The sequence below is a fragment of the Cyanistes caeruleus genome, chromosome Z (genome assembly GCF_971803275.1).
Source record: "Cyanistes caeruleus chromosome Z, bCyaCae1.hap1.1, whole genome shotgun sequence".
NCBI classification, from domain to species: domain Eukaryota; kingdom Metazoa; phylum Chordata; class Aves; order Passeriformes; family Paridae; genus Cyanistes; species Cyanistes caeruleus.
Window position 1 is genome coordinate 73603606 of NC_141732.1, and position 13292 is coordinate 73616897.

At 38.5% G+C, this 13292-nt stretch overlaps 1 protein-coding gene across 50 annotated transcripts in view; it reads left to right on the top strand.

Annotated features, from left to right (window-relative positions):
• Nucleotides 1–13292, top strand: part of UBAP2 (ubiquitin associated protein 2) — a 126184-nt gene that overhangs the window by 13954 nt on the left and 98938 nt on the right. For all 50 annotated transcript variants that reach the window (XM_086869479.1, XM_086869491.1, XM_086869481.1 and 47 more), the window contains exons 2-3: nucleotides 8321–8460; nucleotides 12336–12413. In XM_086869479.1, the coding sequence (XP_086725605.1) occupies nucleotides 8362–8460; nucleotides 12336–12413 (177 nt within the window). In that variant the 5' untranslated portion in view covers nucleotides 8321–8361. The remainder of the gene's footprint in view (nucleotides 1–8320; nucleotides 8461–12335; nucleotides 12414–13292) is intronic.

Sequence of the window (13292 nt, forward strand, 5' to 3'; positions counted from 1 at the left end):
ACCCTGAGGCTACCTGGGCTTCTTGCTGACCCCAGAGTTCATCTCAGGCTGGAAAGATGTGCAAAATATTGCAGTCTGAATAGGCTTTGCTTTGTGATTCTTTTAGTGGAGAGAGCCATTCAAAGAACTTCCAAGTCAACCATCCCTGTTTTCCTGAATGGGTTTGACTGGATTTCCTCCTTTCTCCCTCAGAGAAGATGCTGTGAGTTTTAATGAGCTGGCAGAGTAAATAAACCTTGGCAAGGTGGGGCTTTTGGTAGCGAATGGGTGGATGTTTAATTGTGTTATTCCTTTAAAAGTGAAATCCATAGATGAGTGGCAAAAGAATTGAATATTTAGTTATGTGTACAAAATCATTAAAAATTATTATGGGTGAATAAGATGCTTTGCACTAGTTTGAATCTCTATTTTAATGCCTGAAGCTGAAAGTAAACATACATTTCTGTAGCTGAGGGAAAAGACTATATTTTAGGTTAACATAAGCTGTGTTATTGTGGCTGTTCTGATGTTAATTATACTGTCCTCTTCTTCGGCTAGAAACACCTCCAAATTTTAAGCATACTCATCACTGTAAGTTACTAACTGGATGCTAACAGGTATCTAAGAGGCTGAACATGAAGTGCTCCTCAGTAAATGTGGTAGAAGCTTCTTTTCTTGTAACATAATTATATATTCAAATATACACTTTTCTTCAAAACTCTGCTGGGAGTTTTTCTGTTTTTAAAATTCCTACAGGGAATTGTTTCTAATTTTTTTGATTGTATGCCATGGGCTTGACCAGGATCAAGTAATGCTCTACCGGATCCTGACTAAACAAAATACATTTCTACCCATGCTATAATAGTGCATGTCTACTAAAAAGCAAGTTCCCTCTTTTCCTTATGAACTTGATCCCTGTCCCTCCTGTCAGATTCAGCAGTTGTGTAGCCACACAGATTTCCACTGGATAAGCTTGTTGAACTGACTGATTGTTTTGTTTTAGAGGGTTTATTTTGCTCCTGGGTGAGCCTGAACCAACTCCCTCTGCAGCTGCAGGATCATTAACCTGATTGAAGGAAAGGAGCAATATTTTGTGGTTAAGGAGTGGGGGAGCAGGCATGCCATTTCTGGTGATTGCTCACAGTGATGTGGTATTAGATGTGAGTTGATACTTGATTTTAATGGAACAAGCTGTTTGGGTTCTACCCAAGCTATGGATTGAACTTTAAGTGAACATACAGCCAAGCCCCAAAGGGGAGCTAAAACTCCAGTCATGTTTTTTTTGTCCTTAAGTGTGCTCAGCCATCGTTTACTTGTTTGAGAGACTTCAGGAGGGCTGTTTTGGTTCTGGCTGCAGAGGATAATGATTTTCAACCCTGGAAAGCCTGCTAGTTCAGTTTTTTTTTCCCCTGGCTGCAATAAACCTTTCCTTTACTAAATACTAGTTAATGTTTTTTCCAAGCCTCCTAGTAAACACAGTGAATAATTGCAGTTGGAGTGACTGTTGCAGGTGAGGACCGGGCTATAGTTTTGCCAGCTGCTCCATTGTTGGAAGTTGTAGACACAATTATGCCCTTCCACAAGATGCTACTCAGGAAACCTTAGGACAGAAAACACCAAGGGCCTTACTTTTTCTTTTTTCCTTTGTGATTGTTCTAAACCAGAGAAACAGGTATGAAGAGATTTGCGATACTAATGGTTCTTCACCACTTAATGTAGCAGTCACGGAATAAACAGCAAGTGTACCGTGTATTGTCTTGGCTTCTATTTTCTTTTATCTCCTGAAGATCCTTTCCTCCTCTCACAAGAGGAAGTTACCATGTTCATGGGTGTACAAGCACCATCTCTGAGCCACTGTGGTCTCTGTATACTCCCTGACCTGAGATACTGATGAAGTTGACAATTCCGGACAGCATGCTGTGTGGCCAGTGACGAGAATGTTGCTTCTACCTTGGTGGCTGTTAGATTTCATGTAAGAAGGTCTTTGGCAGAGAGCAAGAAATGAGGGTCTTCAGTCAAAGATGGTAGGAACTGGTATTTTTCCCTCTAGGTCTTAGAGTACTTGGACAGGCCAAAACTTTCCTTGAAATACTCAGCAGTTAAAAGGAACTTGCTGTTACCTCTTCCTCACAGGATCCTCATGATGGCTGGTTGTCAAAGGGAGTTTCTGTTTTTGATATATTTCCTTTTTATTTATTTATATTTTTTGTTTATTTTTTTTGTTTGTTTGGGGTTTTTTTTGTTTCATGGCAGCAACTGTGGTTTAATCTTTGTTATCTAGTTCTGATAGTCCCGGGTATGGTGCTTAGAAAACAATGTGCACTTTGTCTGTGTCTCTCTGTTCCTTGAAGTTTCAGTACAGTTAGTCATAACAGTTGGTAACTAGGGCATTTTGCAGGTCCTTGCAAACATGGGACGTTAGTTAGTTCAGGGAGCGGAACTTGATTTGTTGTAGATACTGACGTCTGAAACATAAGGTCAAGTCCTCTGAATGTTTTAGGACATTCACTGCCTTTGATTGTCCAGAGTCACTCAGGTGTATATGGACAGCAGTGGAGCTAGCAGTGGAGCTGGGTAAGTTTTGCTAACTAGATTTTTACAAGGATGAAGATTGACTTGGCTGTGTGGAAGATAAAGCCCTAGGTGGAAGTCAGACTTTTCTGATTCTGGTGTGTTTGATTGTATTACTTTTTTTTTTTTTCTTAAATACCAGTTAAAATTTAATTTCTTCCTTCAGAAATTTCAGTATGAATAAGGGTACGTGTTGCCTCAGAAGCTTCAATATTTTTAAAGAAATGATGAGCACAAGTCTGTAGGATGTTTATTGAGTGTAGCTGGCAGATTTTGCTTTAAACTAGAGAATCACCAGTATATACTGAAATGTGAAGCACATCTCTTAATCAGAGACACTGGGATGATAGGAAAAAAAATAGATACTCTGAGAAGATCTTTTAAAAAAATGTTAATTATAATACTTAACTTTCATGGTTGAAACATGCTCTACTGCTGGAAAACATGCCATGATCAGTCCCTTGTCCACGTCATGCTTTTGGGCTCTGAATATGTGACCAGCTTTTGCTTAACTCCAATCTTTTAAGGAGTACTTTCTCTTCCAAAACTTCTACTTGTCTTTTATTTGTAAAACCTATTTGTATATTTCTTGTTCTTCCTTTGCGTAGCATATGTTTAGGAATACTAATCCTTAAAATAAACTTTTTTTCTGGTATTAGAAATTTTTTGACTTTTGCAGATGGGGATGTGGTCTAGCTAATTATAGATTGGCCTAGCAGGATAATTGTTTCAAGTAGTACCTCAGGCCTTTCAAAAGGTATGGGTAAGAATAGCCATTTAGTTATTGATTACAGTTTGTTAACACGACTTGAAGTTTATGTATTAGTTTGTATTTGTGCTGGTACTCAGACTGCTCCCAGCAATACTCTTTCCTTAGTAAAACATGAGAGCAGACAGATAGTAAAGTTTCTCTCTGCTTTGGTGTTCTGCCAGTGATACAGGTCAATATTTTTCCTATTTACCATAGAAGACTGTAAGATGAGACATGAATTCTCTCAGGATCCATAAACTCACGTTCAGTGTAGTTGCTTGGGGCAGTACAGACACTGAGTCATCAGCATGGTTCCTGAGGAACATCTGACTCTTACGGTTTCAATCAGCAGTAAAGATGGTGAGATGCACTCGAGGGAAGTTTGCAGGCGTAATTTTTTTCCACAGTACTTTTTCCTCATGCTCATATAATTCTACAGCTGGAGCAGTAAAATCTGAGCTCACTGTACATGTACAGTAATTATGCCCTCCTGAGGCAGTGTCCTGGAGCCTTTTCCCAACTCTGTCACTGTGAGAAATCTTTGACTGGTAGCTTTGTATTTTGAATATAAAATAGCAATCATATCTTTAAGGTGTTTGCAGAGGGCTTTCCATGGTTTATCACAGCTCTTTGTCCAGGAATCAAGTAACTTTCTTGAGACTGCCTCAGGAAAGGAATTGAAACTGCAGATTTTTTTTTCAGCTGATGGAAGTGAATATTTAACTTCTGGAGGGATCATGAAAGTCAGTTGCTATTGCTGTGTCTGTCTGTTCTTGGAAGTTCAGTAATAGATTTCCTGTGTCTTGGGGACTTGCAACCATGTCAAGTCAATTTTTGTTCTCTGTGTCTCTAGGTTTCCTGGCTCCATTGAGTCTTAGAGTTCTTGCTGAAGGAAGATTGAACAGCACATCACGGAAAACATTATAATAGCTGTAAAAACTTGCTTTTTGTGTTTATATGTGTTCAGTTAATCTTTGATTATTAGCCCTTATCTTTTCATTCTGAAATCCAAAGCAGAAATGCAACTAAATGTATTGGATAAGACAAGGGATGAAGACTTTGGAGGTGGAGAGTTTAGTAGTTTTAGGAAGGGATAAATTAAAATATTTTGTTACTGCTTTTGTAAGCTAGAACAGTCCTTGCCATTCCATGTTACACATTACAGAAGCTGCAGTTGTAGTGTAGTTCCTTAAATTAAAACATGCTGTACAGACAGGAAAGTAAAACAAACATAAGACTGAGAGTTTGGATGGCTTTTATCTTAGATTCTTCTGTTGCCTTTCATTTTGAATGGGAATTTTTAAAATGAAGTCTTAACTAATGATAAAGGCATTTTTAAATTTTAATTTTATTTGGGTTTTGCTTTTTGTTTGTTTTTAAATTAATAAAGACAACCTTGGTCTGTGGGTACTGGGTTACATCAGTGCAAAAAGAAAAATAAAGTTTACAGGAATCTTATGCATCTTTCTTTCTTTCTTTCTTTTGCCATGAGAGAATACAGCCACTTCCTTACATAAGAGTTTTGGGAAATCTCTCTCTTTCTTTAATACTTTCTCCCTTTTTTTTAACTAGTGTTCTGTACTAATATATAGAAATATATATAATGTATAGAAATATACTAATGTATAGAAACTAGTACTAGTTTCATTCACTGTTTTATACGTTTTTTCAAATGCAGCTGTTTTGGTTGCTTATTAGAATTGCAGAGTCTGCAAGGTCAGGTATTGACTGCTGATGGGGGACTTTTGCACTGCACCAGGTCCTGACTTGGAAGGTCAGGAAACTGAAGCATCTGCTTACCTGAATATTTTTTTAATCTTTATTAAAGAGATTTTAATTAAGTATTTTCTTCCTTCCAGTCTCAAATCTTATTTCCTCATTTGATCTACAGATAAAATTAAGTTTGTCAGTTTGTGATATCCTGCTCATTACTATGACAGCAGCCTGCCAAACAGACTTGATGAATATGAGAAGCTGGAGAGAATAAGCTGCTTTGTGAGCGAGGAAATGTTCTTGTTCAGCCCCTTCTAATTAATTAATACTATCCCACTTATGCTCAAAACTGTTGTCACTGTGATGATTTGGAGGCACTGGCTCCCTGCTGCCTGTTGCTTCTTTACTCTGCAGTAGGTGTGGTTGGGTGTGAAGCCTCAGCCATGTGTGTCTGCTCAGTGAATTGTATGAGGTGGAGCGTGGCCCTCCAGTTGCTGTGTCTCGACACTGTCAGTAGACAGTGGGAGCCAACTTAAGAGGAAGTAAAATAACAGTATTATGGAAGTTCTGTTTTTATCAGGCTAGCAGTTGTGCTTTTGAGGAGACTAGATGGTGTCTGATGGATTATAACATGTCCTTGTTGGCTTATTGGTCAGACTGAGTGTGGGTTCCACACTTCCCTGAGGCAAGTACAAGTCTATATTGCTGCCTGTACTTTTGCTGGGCTTTTTTTCTTTTGGTTCCAACCAGCCAAATTGTACTGCTCATGTACTGCACAATCAGGAGGATGAGGATCTCCTTTAAAAACCCTGTTACGCTGTTCAGGTTGTTTGAGCTCAGCATACTGATCTTTCTGTGCCGTTTCATCTCCCAGGAGTCTTTTCAGCCATTTGTGTACCTGCCCTTTTTCTTAAAGTCTTCTTTCATCCTGAAGAACAAATAATGGCTTAAGCAGTGGTGGCACATACACATGCTAGGTAAAGGAAAAGAGACACAATCTGCTTGAGGAACTGTAGGTTGCCTGGCTGCCAAACTGCAGGGTGTAGTTCAGCATGTGCTTTGCGAACACAAAGAAAACTCTTCAATGTAAGTGTCCTGTTGTCCTGTCTAAAATACAAATCATCATATTTTCTGTGGCTTTGTTGATAATGGGGAAAATTACACTGACAGAAATACTAGAATTATTAGGTACCATAATAAATATGATGTTAATTCAGAAATTATGAACAAATTGAGACCCAATGGAGTTACATTTTCTCAACAAATCTTAAGTTACAATGGGCTGATTCTAAACAACCATATATGAAACTATAAGCTTTTCTTTCAGAGAAGTTGGTGCTCTCTTCTGTGTTCTACTCAGGGATTTTTGCATGTACTAGGTTCAAATTGTGACAAGCAGTATGATTGATCCTTGGAAAAAGAAACAAAAAATCCCAACCAAACAAAAAAGTAACTCCAAGGTCATTATTAGTTGATATAAATTGAAATTTTTGGATGTTGTCAGTCCAGTCAGCAAAGCTTATAAAGGAGATTTTAACACAACAGCTGAAGTAATACTGCTGCAGACTCAACTGAAAATGTTGACATGTCTTTAAGGTATCAGTGAACAGCCATGAGCAGATAGTTAGTGATAAATGTTGAATTTGCTGCCCAGAGTATCTCCACATCTATTTTATATTTTGCTGCATTCCCTAGAACATTGTGTCAGTAGCTCAGGTAACTTTTTGTTTTGGTTGTATTTGGCCTTTTGTCAGACACAGCTCCGAAGGTCTGTGTGTTCTGGGCCTTAGAACCTAATGCACTTACTCTACTTTAAGGGACTGTGAGATAGATTTGCTTTATTTAGTGCATTCAAAAAGTTGTAGAAACACAGTACTCCAGTTCAGCTTATAACTGCAGCCTGTTTCATTTCTTATGTAAATATACTTTCCTCTCAGTCATCAAAACATTATTGAATACTTTAGTTAGTACATAAATAAATTCAATGTCAGGGTTCAATTTTGACCAACAAGAATGTATTTCTAAAGTAGAGATTTAGGTGATAATGTAGTTAACTGTTCTTTTGATTGTAGATGAAGCTCTGGAGCATCAAGAATTGGTGTTAAAACTGAAGCATCTCATTGCAGCTTTAATTGTTGAATGTGCATTAATTGCAACTGCCAGTTATTCAGTTGGGTGTTGAAAAGGTCTCAGTCCATGGGATTGTAGTGTGTACTTACCTTCCTGAAGAAGATAAGTACACACTGCAGTCTACAATAACCCTGTAAAGGGAAGAAGAGGGAGGAGAGGCAGATACTGGTGGTGACAGGACCTGAGGGAATAGCCTGAAGTTGTGTCATGGATGCTTTTCTTTCAGTATTAGGAAAAAGTTTGTCAACCACGAGGTGGTTGGGCACTAGAACAGGCTCTCTGGGGAAGTGATCACAGCACCAAGCCTGACAGAGCACAAGAAATATTTAGACAATAGTCTCAGACACATGGTGTGAATTTTGGGGATGATCAGGATCATTCATTCATTCTAGCCTTATGGGGACAGAAACCAGACAGCTGAACATGAGCATTCTAACCATTTGAAAGGTCTGTTTCCAGTTAACATAGATACTATAAACCATGCTCATTGATTAGTCCTGTGCTAAAATGCTGTACAAACAGGGAAAATAACAATGTCTTATTTCAAGTTAATTTTAATACTAGAGAACAAGAAAGAAGCTGAGAGACACAGATGGGGTAACAATGAATGGGGCGGGGGGGGTGGGTTGGGATTTGGGGTTTCCTTTGGGGTTTCCTACAGCCCCGCAGTATGTTTAAAGTAAGGGTGATAGGATTGGCCATGACCTCCATGTATGTGTAGGAAAAGCAGTTTTGATAGTAGAGAAAAGAGGAACTGTTTAATTTATGAATATGATTTTTGTGTAGTGTTCTGAGTGGGTACGAGAGCAGTTAAATTCCAGGCATGAAAACTAGACAGCAGGTATTAAAGAAGTTTGTGTGATGTAGCTGGAGCTAGAACTTTATCAGAGTAGCCAGTAGAAAAGTCTGTATGTTAAATAACTGGGAAAAGCTGTGAGATTTAGAAGTACAAATTGACACAGATCCCAGACAGCTGATAAAAGACGTTCTATTCGCTGCATTTCCCCCTTGAGTGAAAAAAACCTGCAGTAAATCCAAAAGTAGGTATTAAAGCTGCTTTCTCATGAGTCTCTGCATAGAATCACTAGTAAAAGCCGTTCAAACTACTACACTTAAGTTATTTCATTATTGAATCAGTATCCAACTTAACTCATGCTCTTTTTTTTTTTCTTTCAGATTTTGTATTTTGTACATACATTGTTTTGTATATACTGTATATGATGACTTCGGTGGGCAGTGAACGTACCCGGGGCACTCGGGACAAAATGCAAATTGCAGCCACACAGCCAACACAACCACAGAAACAAGTAGTACAGGTATGTGCTACTGTATCAACTTCTTTGACTTGAAAGTGAGAATGTGATGATACCAGTTTCTTCCCTGAGTCAGTAAAAACTGAAAAAGATGGGATGGAAATACATGATTTATTTTGGAAGATTATGCTTGATTACTTGCTTTAGTTACTGAGTTATGCAGGACAGCGTTAAGTTCTCTGTCTGTGTTGTCTTTAAATGAGTGTTGTGTTCTTCAGCAATGTCTCCTAATAGTGAGGAATTCTATGCCTTTCTCAGGATTTTTGTCCTGTGTCCTCAAAGTCCTCAGATGTCGGCTCTTCCATCTGCTAATCTGCTGATGATAGAAGATTGCTGGTCAAGAGAGAAATGTGCATGGGTGGGAGAAACTTCATTAGATGCATGTCTCTGCAAGTCACAAGTCTTGTACAGTGAACCATGGTCATCCACTAGCAGACTAAAATTTTCACTATCTGTTTTAGACAGAAATTAAGTTTCACCCACCTGCCACTGATTCTTGGCAGCAGTAGTTGTGTGCTTGTCTGGATTCAAAGTGTGCAGAATGTTTCTGCTTCTGGCAACTCAGTATTCTCTTGCCAGATACATCTCAAAATTTGCCTCCATTCAAAAACAGTCTCAGTTCTTTGCTGGCAGAGTGTGTTTTAATCTAGAGGTGCTCTACAGGGAAATACTGCCTTCTCTTGGTTTTTTTGGACTGGTCTTCAATATGGAGACCCTCTTGGTCTATTTTGCACGGTATTAATCATCTGACCTCAAACCCTTGTCATCTTTTTGAGTTGCAGCACTTGACATAGTGGTGATTATGCTAATGTGTGGATTTAGAAATTGATTTTCAACAGATGAGTTGAATTTGGTTTTATTTTGAAACAAGGCTGCAGGAGTATAGTGAGCAGCCTGGCAGAAGTGGTGGCTTCCCCTTTTCCAACATTTTGCAAGACAACACTGGAGTGCTTTGCCTGGTTGGGTTCCCTGGCACAGGACAGACATAGGCAAATCGGAGCAAGTCCAGTGAAAAGCTGCAAAGATGGTTGTTAGATTGAAACACAGAACTTATGAGGTATTGCTCAGGGATCTGGATTTCTTCAGCCCTAATAAGGCAAGGCAAGTGTGTCTTCTATTCAGGTACCTCATGAAAGGGTATAGGAAAGGTAGAAACCAACTCTCCTCAGAAAGAAAGCGGCACAAGCTGGAATACTGGTAATTCCTGCTGTTAAAAGGGAAAAAAAATTACCGTGAGTATGGCCATGGTGTATCACTGGAGGACCTTTCCAAACTACAGGATTCATTGATTTTTAATAGGCATTAAGGCCTATTTCTGGATGTTGTCCATTTATTCTACCTTTTGCAAAATAGGTACTGGTTTGATCACTACAGGGAAAAGGTGGTTATTTCATACACAGCAGTTACATTTTAATGCACCATATATTTTATTGTTGAGATATCACATGGACCTTTCTGCTTAGTCTTCGTGGATCAGCAGCAGCCTGTGGATTTACCTGTTTAATCACCACTGATTCATTTTTCTGAATATAGAATATTGCTGTTTTCCCAAATGAAGATTCCACTGTCATAGTATCACATTGATCATCATTTAAATTATTTAACAAATTATATCATGCTTCTTTTGCATTGCTTCTGGATCATAAGTGTGCCATTTTATTGTAGGATCTAAGTCTGCTACTGTCACTTAATCTTGTTTTGCACACTTCTGTTTTCTGGTAGTTTGAAGTTTCTAGTTTAAAATTTCTTTCACTCTTATACTGAAAAGGTATTATGTCTCGTAAGGTTGAGTAAAATTCAGGCTGTCCTAAGATACTACTATTTTCTTAGTCACAATTAAAACTTAATTATACTTTTGGTTAGAATACTATAGCATCTGTTCTAACAATGGTGCCTTAAAAATAAAGAACCACCACTTGCTGGAGAAAAGGCCAAGATTTTTTTGTAACACTGGTTTCATGTTTATGTAGTCATCTTGTGGCTTTTGTTGTTGATTTTTTTTCCTTCTGCATCCTCAGTTCCATCTGGGTATAATCCACTGGCATAAACATGGTATTGCATCTGCAAGTTTCTAAGCTCTCTGCTTACACAGGGAAACTGAAGATGCTGTCATGTATTTGTAATTTTTTAAAATTGATTTGTTTTTGTTTTCTAACATGTGGGTTTGAAGAAAACATTTGTTTACAGAAAAGATAAATCATAGTGGATTCCTGATTTTTGGTAAAATATTCCATCATGTCTTCACAGAAGTTATATTGTCTGAATGTTTTTGCTCTGGATATCTTCAAAGAAAATCTCTTCATTTGCTTAAAAGTCGCAGTGTGCCTGTGGGAGTCTGTAATGAGAGTGAGAAGATGGATCAACAAGACTTAAATTCCTGAAACCAGCAGACACTTTGGCTCTGCTGTCTGCTGAGCTCTTAACATGAGCAAGCTCCTGTGCTCAGAGCACCACACTGACAGGGAGACTTCTGTGGAAAGAACTGGGGAGTTGCAGAGCAGGCCCTCCCCCTGTTATGCAGTGGGGTGACCTATGAGGCTGTCAGCATGACATGCTGAAAAGGTGAAGTAATCAGAGTATGTAACTCAGTTGCAAATGATAATTTTCTTGTATTGTTGTCTCTGAGCACAGATGTTACTTCCCTCAAGGAACTGGGACAGCTGCAGTAACTTTGCAGCAAATAAGCAGTTGGTGGTGCATGTTGGAGTAATTTTTAGACTCTTCTCGGCATTTATGCTTGGTGACCTCCTCTAGAGCTTGCATTTGTGGTAAACTCCAAATGCCAAGCGTTCTGACCGTGATTAGGTCTGACCTTGTCGGACACAGAATTTCATGTGTGTATTCTGTGAAGTGGGATGGTAAAAGGTGAGATTCATACAGCTGCCCAGAGTGAATCCTTTCTGTCAAAAATTCCAGTAGATGAGCTGGTCCCACTCAATGAAGAAGAACCTCTGCAGGTTTAGCAGCCACATCATGGGTCCTAGCTCTCTTTAGTATCAGCTTTCTCTATGTGCGACAGTAGACTCTTCCCTTTGAGCAGAAGTCAAACGAGATCCGGGATCTTGTAGTGCACACTGTTCTTAGGTATTTTCTTCGGAGTGCAGTTCATAGCCTGCAGATGCCACACTAGGAAGAGTGACATGTGTGATGTGACATCTGTGTTACAGTTGATTTTCTCTCAGGGGTAGCCATAGTGTGTTTGGACTTATTGTACTTGACTGCATCTCTTTCAGTCTCTCAGCTTTTGTGCAAGTTGCCAGTGTGCATTTTTGTCCAGAAATGTTGCAGAAGCACCAGATACTTCATCAATAGCAAGTTCCTTTACCAATTTTCAGAGACCAGTACTTGCTTGTAAAAAAAAGAAAACAGTACAGCTGTTCATGGGGAAAGTCTTTAGACATGACTCAAGTCTTTTTAAGTACTCATGAAAGTACAGAGTCAGGTTGTTGTTGGGAGAAGTGTGGATGGTGATGTGAGCGGGGATCATCAGAGATTTGGTTGATTTAGACATTCTATTGCCAGTTTGTTACAATAAAGCTCTTAACTCTGGAGTAGTAGATCCTAAATAAAATTAAAAACATTAATGCTAAAACATCGGCTAGCATTCCCTCGTCCTTCTATATTATTATAGTCAGTGCAGTGATCTCTAACTGTGTTTCAAATAGCTTAGAATGTGTTGAAATTACTTCTATCACAAATAACATTTAAAACTGTAAATGGGAATAGACAAGATATTGATCCCTTCCCCATAGCATCTCTGTGCTTGATGTGTATGTTCTTTTTTGAGAACCCGTAAGAAAAAAACAGGGACACTAAGATATACTTCTAAAAAGTATAGTTACCTTTTGTGTACTTCATTGGATATTATCTTTCTTCAGGCAACAGCAGAACAGATTCGCCTTGCTCAGATGATCTACGATAAGAATGACGCAGATTTTGAAGATAAAGTGAAACAAGTATGTTTCTTTTGGTACAAGTTTTTTTGCCCCACAATTAAATGGTCTAGAGCTGGCGTAGATTTTGGAGCTAGAGCATCTGTTTCTGGGTTAGATGAAATTTTTTTTTCAGAAGGACATAAGTTTGATTAGGAAAAGGTGCTTTTACTGCACTGTAAAGTCTGTTTACAAGAAATTTTGTGGTAATACAGCTCTGACTGCGTAGTTATATCAGTGTACTTTCCTTTGTAGACAAACTCTTCAGCCAAAGCTCATTTGTGCTGATGTCTCTTCCTCTGTATCTTTCTAGTATGGTCCTGATGATTAATGATTCTCAGAATGAAGAATGCATTCAGTTTGTCCACATGTACGTGCATGTGAGAAAAAATGTCACCTGTGTAAACTGAGCTTGGAAGTTTTTTAGGAAAAGTATAAATCTAATGAGAGCTTAAAGGTGAATCAAGATTTTATTTTAAAAAATAATCTGACCTCACAGATCTGTGTATGCATTAAAATGATAGAATTACAATGTATAAATGAAATCTCACACCTTTTCCTCTGTTGTGAAGTGTTAGGTGTTAGTTAATCAAGCTTTCATTCCCTAGTTAGAGCTGAGACCATGAATTCAAGCAGTCCTGACAATATGGGTCTCTGTTCTACTGTGGCTATTGGTGATTTTGTCCTAGTGGTAGCATCACAATTCATGAGGAGCCTGGGAGTACACCCAGGAGGGAAGAATTAGCTTGAGTGCATAAATGCAGTGGAGGAGTAAATTTCTTGGTTTCCTTTCATCTCTAAAACTTCCTCTGAAGCATTATTAAATACTTTTTGTTGTTGCAAACTAGTTTTTTTGCTGTGCTGAGAATGAAGTCTTGTACTTCATGAAGCCAAAGGACTCTC